Genomic DNA, 17,400 nt, shown 5'->3' on the forward strand with positions numbered 1-17,400 from the left:
GCATCTGTCGCCGTGACGACGGAGGACGAGCTCCGCCCTCAGTGGTCCTGCAGGTTCTGGTTCTGGTCGTGGTTCTGGTTCTGGTCGTGGTTCTGGGAGCTGGGCAGCAGGCGGGTGACGTGGCCGATGCCCTTGGTGACGCCCTCCCTGAACAGCAGCTTGGCGCCCAGCCGCAGGTACTCCGGGTGTTTGATGAAGCGGAAGCGAACTACGGCCCGCTCCCCCGTACGCAGCTCCTCCTGCAGCCACACAGAGAGAACCAGGCAGACTGAGGATCTCTGGCTGAAGATTGTGATCTTTTTTTTTTTTTTAAAGGAGAGCTGGCAGTCCACTCTCCTTTGACATTATTATTGATGTTTTTATATTTAGACAGTGGGGAAGTCACCACTCGACTACCTCTGGGCATGTTACTGCAATATTTTGATTTAATAACTCTAGTCTCTTAGGAGACCTATCAAATGTACATGGCCCCCAGGCATTTCAAATCATTCATATCAGCATCCTTAACAATTGCAAAGAAGATTATATTACTAAATTGGAAGGACAAAACAAAATTATCCATAGGCCACTGGCTCAACTTATTGACAGAACACCCAACCTTTGAGAAATTAACTGCAACTCTAGGAAATAAAGTTAAAACATATCTGGACTGAGAGAGCTGATTCTTCACCCCCACTGTTCCTAAAATATCACAAATACCCAGAGGTATTCAGTCTCAAGTCAGTCTCAAGTCTTGAGGCACAAGTCTCAAGTCTAAATGCAGATTACCAAGTCAAGTCCATTTCATTAATGTCAAGTCAAATTTAATATCTTAAAGAAAACTAAATATCTAGGACTTTTCAATGCAATATGGTTTTAATAGGATAAAAGAGCATCATGAGTTTGATTTCTATAATCAGTTTCAACTTCAATAAATTCAATCATTCCATACAAATTCAGAAAACAGAATTTAAATTCAGTCGTCTGCTGGAACAAATCTCATCACTTTCAATCTAAGTCATTTACACAAACACAAGATCTCAAGTCAAGACTTTAGAAACCTTTTCAAGTCATCAGAGTACAAGTCAGAGTCAAGTCCCAAGTCACCAGAACCCAAGTCAAGTCTCAAGTATTTAAAACTGTGACTCGAGTCCAAGTCATGTGACTCAAGTCCCCACCTCTGCAAATACAATATAGACCTACAATATGCTCTAATGTACAAGAGTCTAAAAAAAGCAGTTTGTGGCTCCACAGGGGAGTTGAGAGGAAACATGACTCAGTTCCTCCATTTCGCACAATTTTCACTAACCTTCAGTGGCTTATAGTGTGTATTTGCACATTTTGGACACATTTCTAGTCATCTGTTTCAAGCTGTGAAGATGCTGTATATATATTATATACTGTGTTATTCTCAATAGGTTTGGTTGTTTTGCTGGTTTTGGTTGGTTTGGGGTTTTTTTGTGATAATAACCATTTGTTATTCTTATCATTCTGTATATTATTCCCCATTAAAGCCTGATGTAATCTCATGTCATGTGATCTGCACACCGACCTTCCCATGAAGGCACTCTACGGTGGCCGTCTGCCGGACGTTGCCGACGTGCACGGTGACCTGCGACCCCCGGCGGAAGGTCTTGGCGTGGAAGAGGAGGACGATGGCCGCTTCGAACTGGCAGCAGATGGTGGGGTTCATCTTCGGACTCACCATCACCATGCCCTGCAACACATCACACGCCGCCTCATAACACTCCTGCATGTTTTCAACAGACTGGGGTCTTTCTCCGTATGCGTTCCACATATCGAGGGCTTGGAGCCAAAGGGGCGTAAGTGCGTTATAGTAGATTTTGCAGGAGAGCCAAAACAAATTTTGATCAAACTTGGATCAGCTGCCGTTGCCACATACTAAGCACAATGTTTTAACTTTTTGTGTAATCAGATTGAGCATTACTATAAAAACAATACTGCTGCAGTTTAAGTTGAATTATATTGGTTAACTTTTTTAAAAATGGCAAAAGAGTGAAATACGCCTTTTTGGCACAAACATTGTCCCAATACAGCCATGCAGAATATGGGCGTATGTAAGTAAACAATTGTAAAACACATTCATTTTAATGCAAATCTAGCAATTACACTTCAATCAACACTGAAATATAAAACAAGATCAGAATGAATATCTATATCTTGAAGTAATGCTCAGCAACTTTCACCAAGGCCTTTAAAATTGTAGCTACATGGAACATATCAAATTGATTGATACATTTTTTCTGTTAAAAACTTTTAATAAACCTTTTTAATAAACCTCTATAGACATAAGAAACTACTTTTACTGTTACGGCTTTCAGTTTTTGTTTAATTAAAACTTATGAGTCATGATTTCAGTTGTGTCCTTTGGGCACTGAAAAGATCTCACTGAGACCTTTCAATTGATATATAATACTCATATTTGCCCAAAATCGCACTTACACCCCTTTGGCTCCAAGCCCTCGATATTCTGTTTAAGCTACAACATCGAACTTTTCTCCCTGAGTCAGTGAAGTGTTCTGTTAGTCCCGCCCTCCTCCCCCTCAGTTGGTCAAGTTCTGGCCCCAACCTCCTGATGATGTCATCTGTCCTGAGGCTGAGGTGACCAGCAGCCTAAAGCCTCCACAGCCGATCTGACGCTGATGTTCACCGTGTTTCTGAACGTTTAGCTTCGCTGTTCTTTCTTTTCTGACTTTCCTCCATTGTTGCCGTAGCGATGGCTTCCCTGCACTTGACAGACTCAACTCAGCTCACCGCTGGCCACGCCCACAGGAAATGGTATATATGCCCAAAAACATCCTGAACATCACTGAAAAGCCAGTTTCAGGTAAACAAGGGGATTTAGGCTTGTACACCACAGGGTCACCGAAAGAAACAGAATGATAATATAAATCAGATTTATTGTTATTTTAATGTTAAACAGTTGAATATTGTAGCTTTAAGAATGAATGAATTCATTGGCCTGTCTGTGTTTTAAAAGACACCTGAGTGCTATAGAAACGATAAAAATGAATGTACTTCCCCGACTCTTATATTTTTTCCAATCCTTACAAGTTGAAGTAACACTAAAACAATTGAATGAATGGGATAAGTGGATTTCAAGATTCATATGGGGGGGTAGAAGGCCAAGAATTCAATTCAAAACACTGCAACTGTCTAAAGAGAAAGGGGGTAGGTCACTCCCCTGCTTAACAGACACCTGACTGCTGAGTTGACAAACAAAATCCATAGTTAATGCACTGGTTGCTGTTTGGTGATGGCGATGCCACAAAGTCACACATTAGGCCACACCCACAGTCCGTCTGAGTTCTGGAGTCTATCAGCTACCATGTCCCGCCCTGGCAGGAACCCTGCACTGCAAAAAATCTACATTGACAAGTCGTTCAGTCTATTATTGAGCCCTAAAATCCTAATTTTCATAAAATAAGTGAAAAAATCTGCCAATGGGGTTAGATAATTTCACTTGTTTCCAATACAAATCAACTTGTTTCAAGAGTTTTGTAGAACCAAGGGACATTTTCTTGATAGTAGTGCAGTGATCTGCCTTATTCTGACTTGTTTCAAGATACTGACACTCATTTCTAGAAAATTCCTGGAAGTGGAAGTGAAACTGCATTGGAAACAAGTGGAGTTATCTCACCTCACTGGCAGCATTGTTCTCTTGTTTTAAGAAAAATAAGATCTGAAGGCTGAATATGAGACTAAATGACTTGTTCAGATGGATGTTTTTTTGCTGTGTGTGGATGTGTGTGGGTTGAGTGACCTCTGACCTTGCGTAGCAGCGAGCGGTCGAAGTTCCCCAGTGCCAGCGTGGCGGCCTGCCCGGCCCTCAGCACCCTGCAGGCCGAGCGGTTCCTCTGGATGCTGCCCACCTTCAGACGCAGGAACCGGCCCTCATCAGTCGGACCGACCACCAGCCTCTCTCCCTCCCGACACACTCCGCTGCCCCAGGACAAACAGAAGAGACACTCAGTCAGGATTTTAACCCCTGTCTCCACCAGACTCACGTATCAAATTTAAATTGGGTCAACAACTGGATCAAATGTATATTCAGATGTTCACAGGAACTGAACAAACATATCTTCACATACTTTTCCAGACTTCTTGTGCAATTCCCAAATTTTTCACAACCTGGAAGTGATCATATTCATTGTACAGACTTTCCCAGGCTTTCCAAACCCACGCAGGAACCCTGTTGGTGATGTTCTGCTGACCTGTAGAGCGTTCCTCCCACCACAGTCCCAACATCAGGAACTGAGTAGATCTCATCCACCTAGAGACACACGGAGACATGATGGAAAACAGGTACTGAGGTGCTGAGGTGGCTATAGAGGTTTTACAGTCAACCACGGCTGGCACCATCATGGAGGAACATTGGAGAATTGGCTGTTTGCAAATAATGACCAACCAGGCTAGAAAAAGCTTGTTGTGGTGTGGCTGTAGATCCATTCAGTAACGTTCTCAGTAAAAGTGAATAGTGTGATAAGGTGGATTTGTTTCCAAATGTAGGTTACTGTGACACAGTAAACTGTCTTGTCTTTAGCCCTAGTCTCTACTCCAAAACATGAAGAGTTGTAGCTTGAGAAGAGTCAGCTCAGTTAACCTGAACAAACTGTTAGCTAGCTAACTAGCCAGCAAACACACTGATGTTAATGTGAACATGCTAACGCTAGCTGCTACTAGATACGTTAGCTAGTGTGCTAATCAGATGTGTCAACAACAAGACAGTGATGGTTAGCTGACCAGATGCTATGGTTAGCTAGCTAACAAGCTGACATTATCTAAACACTAAATCAATCAGATGGATCAGTGATGAAATGATCAGTTTAGTCAGAAACAGACAGAAATTAACCGTCTGTTCAATTCTGTTGAGACGACAGAAACACAGTCAGCTGTTCACAGAGCTGATGACCTCCAAGATGGCCGCCAGAGGGGGGTTACATCACCTGAAAGGCCTCTATTAAACATGTATACTACACTACATTAGAGTTACAGTACACTGAAGTAATATCTAGTAGTGGCTCATCTAGAGCAATGTACAACGATTTAGCAAGTAGGTGAAAACCTACATGCCTGCGTGTGTGTGTGTGTGTGTGAGTGTGTGTGTGTGTGTGTGTGTGTGTGTGTACCTGGAACTCAGTGAGCTGCTGCATCAGTTCCTCCTGCTCCTTACTGTTGCTGAGTGGAGGCAGGATGTTGAGGAAGACCTTCAGAAGCTCCAGACTCTCCCCAGACACACTGGACAGGGTGAAGATGGGTGTGATGCTGCACACACACACACACACACACACACACACACACACACACACACACACACACACACACAGTAATCCAGTCAGGTTCATACCAGCTATTCAGCTGGTATTCCCTGTCATTGTCATTATTAGTAGTAAGAGTAGCAGTAGTAGTTGTGATAGTAACAGTAGTAGTAGTATTTGTAGTGGAAGTTGGCGGTTATCCACCTGGATAACTGTGTGGACAAATGCAGTAGTAGTAGTAGTTTAGTAGTAGCATTATTAGTACTGTGTACCTGGAGGACTGTGTGAACTGCAGTAGTAGTAGCAGCAGTAGTATTAGTAGTAGTATTTAAGTACCTGGAGGACTGGGCGAACTGCAGTAGTAGTAGTAGTATTAGTAGTAGTATTTATGTACCTGGAGGACTGGGCGAACTGCAGTAGTAGTAGTAGTAGTAGTATTAGCAGTAGTATTTCAGTACCTGGAGGACTGGGTGAACTGCAGCAGTAGTAGTAGTATTAGTAGTAGTAGTATTTCAGTACCTGGAGGACTGGGTGAACTGCTGGGCGGCGGTCACAGCATCATCAGGGTTAGAGACCAGCATGGGAACCTTGTTGCAGCCCGGCTGCTTCAGCAGGCGCTCCAGCTGGCGGACGGTGCGCTCCACGGTGCCGCGGGCGCACAGGTCCACCTTACTGACCGCGATGAAGATGGGCACCTTCAGCGCCATGGCCAGGCCCAGGTGCTCCCGGGTGGTGCCGGCTGGACGGGGGGGAGGAGGGATCAGGTCATACTGAGATACTTTTTTACAGTAGGCATTAGTAGGCAGCAGTAATAGTAGTAGTAGTAGTTGTAGTAGTAGTATTTAAGTACCTGGAGGACTGGGTAAACTGCAGTAGTAGTAGTAGTAGTAGTATTAGCAGTAGTATTTAAGTACCTGGAGGACTGGGTGAACTGCAGTAGTAGTAGTAGTAGTAGTAGCAGTAGTAGTAGTATTTAAGTACTGGAGGACTGGGTGAACTGCAGTAGTAGTAGTAGTAGTAGTAGTAGTGTTAGTATTTAAGTACCTGGAGGACTGGGTGAACTGCAGTAGTGGTAGTAGTAGTAGTATTAGCAGTAGTATTTTAGTACCTGGAGGACTGGGTGAACTGCAGTAGTAGTAGTAGTAGTAGTAGTAGTATTTAAGTACCTGGAGGACTGGGTGAACTGCAGTAGTAGTAGTAGTAGTAGTATTAGCAGTAGTATTTAAGTACCTGGAGGACTGGGTGAACAGCAGTAGTAGTAGTATTAGTATTTAAGTACCTGGAGGACTGGGTGAACTGCAGTAGTAGTAGTAGTATTAGTATTTAAGTACCTGGAGGACCTGGGGGGAGGGAGGAGGGATCCGGTCATACTGAGATGCTTTTTTACAGTAGGCAAATGTTTGAAAAGTCTGAAACTCAACACCCAGAAATCATGTGACAGGACCAAGGGTGTAGATTTGATTTTCGGGTGGGGGACACACTATGGATCAAACTCTCAGCGGTAAATCACATACTAGCTATATTTTTTATATTTCTACATTTCATTTTTTTTTTTTTTTAGTGTTTGACAGTTGGACATCAGTACTGGTTGCTGTTGTCCTCATGGGAACAAACCCGCTTTTCAAGATCAGCACAAAACGAGGTTTAGGCAGCCATCTTTCTACAAAAAAGCTGACAGTGTGAAGAGGACCTCAGAGGTTTTACAGAGGTGTCGGAGTCACACGGCTTTAAACAGAGTTCATTTCTGACCTCTAGTGGTGACTTTGAGGTGTCTGGATTGAGTTAACAGTCAGTGTATTTATTTCACCTCTAGCTCTGGAAGCTGAACAGTGCTTATTATTTTACAACAAAAAAGTAAAGAGATCATATTATATTCCTACATTGGGGAAAGTTTTGCAAGCGGGTCTGGACCCTGAGGCTGAGTGTGAACGGGCTCAAGCCTGGAGACTGTGAGTTATTAATAACTGTTCTGATTGGGCCTTTATATGGGGCAATTTCTTCCTGTCCAGTTGGGTATTTCTGTTTTGTTTCTGCTGTATCTTTCTTTGCCTCTGTCATTTTACCTGTTTACTAGTTTAGCAATTGACTTAACCGATGCATCTGATATATGTGTGTGTGACCATGAGGATTCCAGCTTCGAACTTGGGACCTGGATATCAATTATCTGTTTGCCATTTCCTTTTGATTTGCAATTTCCTTCACCTCATTTGCATAACATTAACTTATTACATTGTGTATCTAGTGCTAGTGAGTTAGTCTGAACTGCCCTGGTTCTGGTAGTCTGATATGGGCTTAACCTGGATCAGATCTTAACCGGAGTATGACCCATAGCCAGGTTCCTCTGTGCAGGTAAACATAGCCACTGACAGATATCTGATGACTTCATTACTCCCTGTGTTCACAGCGGGCTCGGCAGCTCACCTATGCCCGTGTTGGCGCTCACCACCAGCATGGCGAAGTCGGGGCAGTAGCTGGTGAGGCCGAAGATGGTGGTCTTCAGGTACTTGTGGTGTCCGGCCAGGTCGATGAAGGTGATCATCTTGGACGAACTCTCGCAGATCTCCTCCGCCGTCCGCGACTCGCTGTAGTTCACCACCTGACGACCAGCAACCAATCAGGTCAGATCATTAGACTGAATTTAACAGGGGAAGATGAAACTTTAAAGATCACTGTGGGGAAACTGGGTTGCTGCTGCAGCAATAACATTCATCCAAGAAAAACAGAAGATAAAAAAGAACATTGTTAGAATGTATTAAGTAGAAACACGTGAATGAAAACTATGAAAATACAGTATATGAATCACAACAGCAGAGCATATTGAGACAAAGAAAAAATAAACAAATATGCACAACATGAAAACATACCAAAAACTATGAAATATATTCTGTAGTATGAAAACAAAGCACAAATTATTAGGATGACATACTGTATTTCTATGAAAAATGTATATTCATTCAACAAAAAATTATTCTTGGCAAGTATTTTTGGCTGGACCGCAACAGCGGGGCCAGCCCTACAAACGTGAATGTCTGTCACTGACTGACTGACTGAGTGACTGACTGACTGACTGACTGACTGACTGAGTGATGAAGTTACACCATTGGTCGGCCGTGGCACGTGGCACATCATTGGATCACAGAGCCAGAAATTTAAGTTTCGTTTTCTCCGCCGTCTAGTTTCTCCGCTGAGATCAGGAGCCCGATTCTCCCACACAGTAAGCAGGCTGACCAATATCATGCATGTAAGCTGAAGCTAAAGTAGAATCTATACAATTATATCATATCACCGTTTATTTCGATGCATATGCACGAGCTCAGTCCACCTGACAGCCCCCCCCCCCCAGTTGGCGGAGAGAGAGACACAAACAAGCATGGAGGTTTCATCACGCCGAGGGCTTATTTCCGACCTTCCCGAGGTTTCACGGTTCTGGCCGGTGCCGATAGCCGGGCGCCAATTTGTGCCAAGATTTCGGCGGGGGTGTCCGGCGAACAGCGTTTTCAGCACCGATGGGTACTAGAACGCCTGACGCTTGGATCGGGAGGATCAATGCGGCGACAGCGGTGGAGAGAGGAGACGGGACGCGCTGGAACGGAGATCAGTATGGATGTATGGACTATTATTCTGTATTAGCAGTCTACAGCGGAGTTCGTTACACCACTGGTCGGCCGCGGCACACTCATACACAGTACACAGCGTTAGTACTTTAAGGAAATCTCCCTGATATAAAATGCACTTTCAGGGGTGTAATAAGACAATTTAAGTACAGAGTGAACAGTGTAATTGTTAATTGTAGTAATCCAGAGTCAGCTTTGGAGAGTTACAAGGTGCTGTACAATGAAAACATTAAAAATCGAAATAAAAAAGAAAGTTAGAAACAGAAAAGCAGAAAATAACAAAATAAATACAGTAAAACTGCACAGAAGGCAAACACACATGACAAAACAAAGTGCTTACAACTGAAAGTTTTAAGCCTGGTTTGGGACAGCCAGAAGGCCTTGGTCAGAAGACCTGAGAGATCTCACTGTGGCCAAGGGACACAATCATTCAGATATAAAGTGGGGCCAGCCCATGTAGTGCTTTATAGGTGATTAAAAGAATTTTAAAATCAATTCTGCAGTCGATGGGTAACTAATGTAGAGTGGCCAACACTAAGTACTACAGGGATGAAGAGACTCATTATAGGAACAAAATCAATGAACTTATCCATTAAAAAAAGCGTCAGGGTAATCACCTCTCCTTTGCTGTTGAAGCCCAGGATCTCGAAGCTGATGCTGGACGTCCTGCCGGTCTGGATCTCATGCAGATGTCTGAACAGGTTGAGGCGCGCTCGGCCGCGCCCGTTGTCCAGCTCGCCCTGCGTCAGGACGCCCAGCAGGGTCGACTTCCCAGAGTCCACGTTCCCCAGGACCGCCACGCGCAGGTCCAGAAACTGACGGGTCAAACAGTGTGGAGGAGGAGACGGATTACATTTAGTCAACGCTCAGGATGTCTGCAGGTTTCAGAAAGCAGAAAAATGTACGGCTTTTTAAGACCTTTACTTACTACTTCCTCTATTTGGAATTAAAGGAAAAATCCCCCCTCAGATCCTGTTACACTGTTCAATCTGTGATGTTCAATACATTCCACAAGTTATTTTGTGAAGTATTGTAATTTACTTCTACTTTAATTTCTGTCTACTTCTTCTTCAGTTAGTGATTTCCTCCATTTCCCAGAATGCCTTTAAACAGAGAATAGCCGTGAACTTGCTGCTTTCAGCTGTGGGTCATACATGTAGTTGGAGAGAGTGATAACAATAACAATAACAATAACAATATTGAGAGCAAGTGTTTCCAGTCGAGTCGCGCCTCCTGGTCAAAACGGAGCATGTCTTGATGCTGCATTGCATTCAGGTACCAGCTGCATAAAGATAGACCTGGTCTTAGACTCAAATGTGACGTTAAGTCAAACTTGCTATAGACACTTATACTTACTTGTTCCTACTACTTCTTGGTTGTTGTAGATCTCTAATGGCTTGTTTCTGTCTCTATAGACTCTCTCTCCTCTTCAGGCTCTTTCCAAAAACCAGAGATTTGCCGTGTTTCTTAAACAGCTTCAGTTTTCCCACTCTGACAGTTAGGCCGACATGTTGCCATAACAAAGTTGTTTAAATCAAGATTAGCCAGAGAGAAGGTGTCTATCTTTCCTACCTCAAAATAAGTCAGTTGTAGTATTTAAGTAACAGACAGTCTTAATTAGACTATTCCAACCTGAGAATCTAAGACCAGTCTTAGGCTTAGACTAGTCTTAAACTAGCTTTATGCAACTGCCCCCTGGTCTATTTGCTGAAACTCCATTGTATCTGCTGGAAATATCTGGACATGATGTGACGTCATTATCCATGAAGAAGAAAATTTGCCAAATTACTAAATGGACTAAATGCAAGGCACATCAGCAACAGCAGCTTTTCAACAATGTCAAAGTGTTTTCTGGTGGATATTTCCTTTGAATTTAAGACAAACTGAACAACCTAAAGTAAAACCCTTACTCATCACACCTTTAACTTCTAAAAACACGCTAAGCTCTCGCTGCTGTCAGGAACAAGCAGCAGCGTCTTCTCTCCCCTGGAGGCAGAACCAGGAAGGAGAAGTTCCCGGGGGACAGAGAGCCTCGGCCTTCACCGTCTCACCTGCTGGTCGTCTGGGACTTTTCGAACGAGAACCTCCGCGATTTTCCGGCAGTTTCTGTCCGAGTCGTAGTCCACCTCTCTCTCTCTGAGCAGAGTGATGTCGGCACCGACCCTGGCCAAACAGGCAGAGCGAGGCAAAACCACGTCAGACGAATTAAAACTGACTTAACACTGACTGAGCTGACTGAACACTGACAAACAACAACAGGGTCTACACACAGGCTTCCTGCACAATTTCCATCTTCCATACTTTTCCAAAACGTAATTTCTTGAAATAATATTCATTTCTTGTGGAATGACAGTGGGTCTAAAACCAACGGTGGAAATAACTAATTACATTTACTCATGTAGATTTTTGTGTACTTATACTTTTTTGAGTATTTTTTAAAGTCAGTAATTTTACTTTTATTTAAGTACATTTTTTCTGAAGTATTGTACTTCACTACATCTTAAATCACATCCATTACAAAGGACACATTTTGTGTCTCTCCATCAGCAACTGAAACTGGACCGTTCACTGACTGCTTTACTTTGTTTCTGCACTTTATTTTCTCATTTCTAATGTTTCCAGTGAAAAGAATCTAGTCTGAACTCTGTCCTCTCTCCTTTTAGAATCACATGGAAAAGATCACAGCTGACAATGTTCTCTGTTCTAAAAAGGGACTCAGGAACTTTTACTCTGAGACATTTTAAATCAGACACTTTTTACTTTTACTGCAGTAGATTTTTACACCAGTGCTTTTACTTCTACTCAAGTAAAATATCAGCAAAGTAACAGTACTTCTACTGGAGTAGGACATTCTAGTACTCTTTCCACCACTGTCTAAACCGATATAACATAAATAGCCCTATGCATGTTGGAACTGAAAGACAATTCTCAAACTTCTCAAGGCCTGGAAAAGATTAAATTCATTTTCCAGACTTTTCCAGACTTTCCAGACCTGTGTAGGAACCATGTGTGCAGTCCCACAGTCCAACACAGTTATTGAAAAGTTGTCATTTTGGAGATTTTTGGAGACCTACTTCTCTGCCATCCTCCTCAAGGTCTTGAGCGAAGCCTTCATGTCTGCGTCTGTCAGGCCGACCAGCAGGCCGTTGTCTTCCACTCCGATCTGGTAGACCGCCTCGCCCCGGCCCTCCTGCAGACGCCACTTCAGCTGCGTGGCCAGATGCTCGAACCGGTACTGAGTCGGGTTCACCAGCTTCAGCTGAAGGACGACAGCCGAGAGGGAGACAGGCTTCATGTACAGTTTCAGAACAATGTGATGTAAGGCTGCACTATTCGTTGAAAAAAAAAAAAAAAAAAAACGGAGTCGCAAGTGAATGCGATTTGTGTTTCAGACAGTTTCTTAAACAAGGTGTTTTGGTGGTATGTGGAGGAGAATCTCAGGTCTACAACTGTTGTTCCATGTTGGAGAAAGTCTTGGTAACGCTTTATTTTCCGAACCACAATTTCCTAATAATTTCCTAGAAAGGAACTGTTAATTTCTCAGTAAGTAATTTAATGGTTCTGTCTTGGAAACATTAGAAATTGGAGGAACTTACCATCTACCAACTACCACTGAACTCTTTTCTCTATTTTCCCTATAATTAGAGCATAATTTCATGGTTCTTTCCAGGAAACTTCCTAAGAAATGAACAGTTCCTTTCTAGGAAATGATCAGGAAATTGCGGATCCAGAAAATAAAGCGTTACCAAAATCTTTAATTTTAGCCAAACTGACCAAATTCTAAGCATCCTAACTTGGGTTAGAACGATATATTGGTTTGCCGATATATCAAGCCAAAATGATCCTGTTATTGAAAAGGGGATCTGGTCCAGTCTGATATGATAGATATGATGCAGTTTGATTGATTACATATTAATTGTAGAGTCGATCAATACTACACAGGTTGTTTATGGGAAGAGCTGAACCTGAACTGATTCTCATGGGGCATTTTGATCAGATTCTACACAAGTAGACAGTATTACTCTTACATTCTTATTCTGGGTTTTAATAGAGAATTTTGGAAATTATCAAATGTAACGGGATTGAATACTGGCAGAAAATATCAGCCATCGGCAGCTCCAATCCCAAAATATCAATGATGGCCTTCAAAAACCCATATTGGCTGAACCCTGATCCTAACACCTCATGTCTCCCCTACAGCGCTACCTGAACACGTTCAAGTGTTCAAAAAGAAATTATGTAGAAAAAAGTGGTGTCAGTGTGCGCTGCAATACATATCACAATATTCAGCAAGAGAAACACACTTTAATTTCTGTCCATATCATGCACTAAAGTCAGAAAGGGCAACAAAGAGAAAGTTACCTTATACTCGATGTTTCCTTCTTCAGCCTGGGAACAGACAGAAGGCAAGAAGACACACATTAGCCCTCTGAACACTGATTTTTATTTTCCTAGTTTTTCCTAATTTTAAGTTTCTCTCTGTACTTAAAAATCCTCCTCAGATCCTCTTCCATTGTTATGTTAAATACATACAGGCCTATTTAGTGAAGTGTTGTCATTTACTTTTTTTGGTGAACCCACTTTCCCTCAACCTGCCTCCTCTACTTTTACTCCAGTTAGTGATTTCCCAGAATGCCTCCACCAATGTGGAGAAACTGGTCTCTCTCCTCTCCTACGATGGATCTCTCCCTGTATGATTGTTGAACGTCTCTTGGTGCAAAATGGCGGCTCTAGAAAGAAGCCCTCGCTCTTTGATTCTGAGGGACTGACACCAAAACCTGACGTTTACCGCTGAGGTTTTACATCCTGAAACATTTTCTCATATCAAACTCTGACAAAATGAACCCAGGAATGCAAGGAACATCACCAACAGCTGCTTTTTACCAGTGTTAAAGTGTTTTAGGGTGGATTTGTCCTTTAAGCACTAATGTAAGAGGCCCCATGTTCACAGAAATACTTTAAGAGAGGACATCAAAGTTTCCATTTCCACCTCCCTCTTTCTCTCTCTTCCCGAGAGATAAAGTTATGATGTGTGATGAATGAAAGTGCCTCTATATAGTTATTACACACTAGTTATTCTCTGAGACTTTGCCTTTCCCTACTCCAGACTGTACAACTCTTTTTGCAATTGCAACAAATAAATATATAATAAAACATCTCCATTGGTTAAAGGATACAAACTTCTGGATCATCTGTCTCTTTTAATCAACACCTTTTGGGTTCAATACTTTTAGTCTGTCTCGGTTTCATCTCCTGTATTTCACAGTAACTGAATATTGCATTTTGCTTTCCTGTACAGCATTAAATACAAGGGACATTGAATTGTGTAAGTAATAAATGGTTTATAACTATGATGTGTTAATATAGGGACAAGCTCTACACAGCAGAATAATGTGATAATGTGATTCACAACTCAGGACAAGATTTATTGAGCCTGCCAGAGAAAAGTTATTATTTTCTGTCTCATTTTGGTTGCATTTCTCACCCTGTTGTTGAGCCAGCCATTTTCCTGTTTACTTTGTAAGCTATAAACCAAGTGTATAATAAACTGTGACCAAAAGAACCAAGTTGATGTGAAGTGAAGTGGAAAAAATGTTATGTTATGATCCAAATATACTGTAGACCAGGTCAGACCAGCCACAAAAAGACAGTAGCCTCTTGAGTACTGTGTGTGTGTGTGTGTGTGTGTGTGTGTGTGAGAGAGAGATAGAGAGAGAGAGAGAGAGAGAGAGAGAGAGATACTGTGTATGACATGTTTTCAGGAGAGAACGTCACGCCAAACTCCATACAAAAATCTGGAAATTTAATGTGACCTTGCTTATGTGGCGAAGGCACACACCATAATATGTGAATCGAGATTTTCTTTAATCGTTACAATCCACTCTTCAATTCGGCATAAATATAATTCGCCAAGCACCACTTGTTTTAATAAAATGTAAACTTTTAGAAGTGGCTCTCCTATTATTCCCACAACCTTCTTCCACCAAAATACACAGAGGTGGGCGGTGCTACAGAGCTGTAGCCTATATACTTAAAGTTGAAATTTTATTGAAATAATTACTGCTTGGTGATTTATGTATGTGCCGAAATAAAACGTAACTCGTTACGACTCACAAAATATATTGAATCACATTCTATGGTGTTTGTACCATCGCCGATAAGCAAAGTCACATTAAATTGCCAGATACTTGTGCAGAGTTTAACGTGACGTTCCCTCCATACGAGAGAGCAGCACGTATCGGGGCCAGGGGCAGCTAGTCAGAGAAGTAGTTTAACTAACAATGACGGTATTTTTCACCCATTTATATTTTTTATAAAATCAGTTTATTGGCAAAAATGCAGCGGTTAGCTTGCTAGCTAGGGTTAGCTGCATCACAGCTACTAGCTAGCTGGCGGGATGTAACGTTAATCCCCAGGCTAAGGACGGTACCTCCGGTGGTAAATATGGTGGTGGAGTTTTGTTGTTCCTTGTCTTTTTAGTCCTTCTTCTCCTGCCTCGTTTGCCTTTTTTCGTACGCGACTTTTTCGACATTTTCCTCCCATTACAGGAGCTGGGTCCCTGCCCAGCTCTGCTCTGTCCAGACGAGACTGCACCAGTTACAGACAAATCCACCATCACTCAGCTCAGACTAACAGCTGCGATCAACGGCGGGAAACCTCAGATCACTTTAATGAAATAACGACAATGCTATTCTTTCTGCCATTGCATCCACCAAAACACGGTCCAGGTAGAGAACCGCAGCAGAGGATGCTCAGCATCATCACCACTGTCAAGTTAGGTGGAATAATAACAAACACAATTTCCGGTCTGAACTTTCAAAATAAAACTAGCCAACAGGTTTGTCATATACGAATTCCGGCCGTGCCTTTCAAAATAAAACCAAAACAAAACATTGTGATCTCAGAGAACAGAATGTCATGCCGTCACGTGCTGAAACAAAACTCTGTGTGCAAAACGCACACAGTGCAGCAGCCAGCGGGAGGAGAAGACGAGAGACAGGTAAGAACCTGGAAAAAGAGACTTGAGGCATGGCTGTAGCAGAGACCAAGTAAGGCCAGATAGAGCCAGAAGAACATCAGAAACAACCACAGTGAAAAGTAAGAACAGAACATGTGGTCGAAGATGCACTTCCTCCTAAAATGTGAAAAATTCAAACCAGCCAGAGAAATGTTCCTGAACAAACTCTGCTCCCAAATCCCCGACTTCAAAGAGCTGAATGACAAATCCAGACTAGGAATTGTGAGGAGAAGGAAACACAGCAGATCTGACTGCACAGTATGTGTTAACCTGCCACAACCTGAGGAACAGTGAGTGACCAACACACACACACACACACGCTGACCAATGTGTTTTTAATTCTTGCTTTATTGAATGTATTATTTATTGATGAAATGTTGTGACTATTGATAGTCATTATATGATGGAGTGCTAACCCAGCACCCACACACACACACGCACACATACACACGCACACACACACACACACACACACACACACACACACACACGCACACATACACACGCACACACACACACACACACACACTCTGTACCATAATGCTTTGGCAACATTGTTTGTAAACTTTCATGCCAATAAAGCAAATTGAATTGAATTGAAATGTAAGAATTCAGTGAATGAAAATATATAGTGTATATATTTTTTTTCAAAATGTTCTATACACAGCATGCAAGATAAGAAAAGAGATGAGACAAGTGCAGTTGGAGCCTTTGTGATGTCACAGAAGGGCGCATGATGCACACAGCTGCACAGCGTGATGGAGCTCTGACTGACTGCAGCTGGCAGAAGACAAGAAGACAGCTAACAGGTAGGAAACTGGATATAGAGAGCTGAGGCTGTGAAAGGGAGATTTCATGGATTTAAGGAAGTGATTCACAGGACAACTTGACCAACAAGCTTTTAGGCAGGAATTTGCCTCAGTATTATTGACTGATACAGTTACTGACTGATAGAGTTACTGACTGATAGTTACTGACTGACAGACTTACTGACTGATAGAGTTACTGACTGATAGTTACTGACTGACAGACTTACTGACTGATAGAGTTACTGACTGATAGAGTTACTGACTGACAGACTTACTGACTGATAGAGTTACTGACTGATAGAGTTACTGACTGACAGACTTACTGATCAAGTTACTGACCAATAGTTACTGACTGACTGATAGAGTTACTGACTGACAGAGACTTACTGACTGATAGAGTTACTGACTGATAGAGTTACTAGCTGATAGAGACTTACTGACTGATAGAGTTACTGACTGATAAGAGTTACGGACTGACTGAGAGAGACTGATAGAAAGCTACTGACTGATAGTTACTGACTGACAGTTACTGACTGACTCATAGTTACTGACTGCTTGGCTGAAAGTTACTGACTGACTATGATTGGTTAAGCACGCTATGTGTGCCAGTAGTGTCAGTCTGTCTTTAAACTCAGAATTCAGACTTTTTTCTGAGAACTCAAATTTGTCCCATGTGACCCTAATCCTCTTCCGTACAAATC

General features: G+C 42.4%; 1 protein-coding gene across 1 annotated transcript; it reads right to left on the reverse strand.

The window, feature by feature from the left end:
- Positions 1 to 38: 38 nt before the first annotated feature.
- On the reverse strand, positions 39 to 15,488 carry gtpbp2b (GTP binding protein 2b). Its single transcript, XM_071523355.1, has 12 exons — positions 15,303 to 15,488; positions 13,235 to 13,261; positions 11,947 to 12,131; positions 10,924 to 11,035; positions 9,490 to 9,687; positions 7,680 to 7,854; positions 5,778 to 5,997; positions 5,130 to 5,265; positions 4,215 to 4,273; positions 3,771 to 3,942; positions 1,532 to 1,696; positions 39 to 239 (listed from the first exon to the last, which is right to left on the reverse strand). The coding sequence occupies exons 1-12, from the start codon at positions 15,486 to 15,488 to the stop codon at positions 39 to 41; spliced, it is 1,836 nt and encodes a 611-aa protein (XP_071379456.1).
- Between the last annotated feature and the right edge of the window lie 1,912 nt (positions 15,489 to 17,400).

Source organism: Centroberyx affinis, unplaced genomic scaffold (genome assembly GCF_046629955.1).
Source record: "Centroberyx affinis isolate AG114_WGS23_722 - 3 ecotype Tasmania unplaced genomic scaffold, CSIRO-AGI_Caff_v1 ptg001082l_1, whole genome shotgun sequence".
Lineage (NCBI taxonomy): Eukaryota > Metazoa > Chordata > Actinopteri > Beryciformes > Berycidae > Centroberyx > Centroberyx affinis.

What these genes read in the sequence shown, in the direction of transcription:
- gtpbp2b (XM_071523355.1), bottom strand. Translation starts at nt 15,488, where the DNA reads ATGGTGGATTTGTCTGTAACTGGTGCAGTCTCGTCTGGACAGAGCAGA. An exon ending in AAGGAAACATCGAGTATAAG is followed by an intron (nt 12,132 to 13,234) that starts GTAACTTTCTCT and finishes GTCGTCCTTCAG; the next exon opens with CTGAAGCTGGTGAACCCGAC. An exon ending in TAGAGTGCCTTCATGGGAAG is followed by an intron (nt 240 to 1,531) that starts GTCGGTGTGCAG and finishes GTGTGGCTGCAG; the next exon opens with GAGGAGCTGCGTACGGGGGA.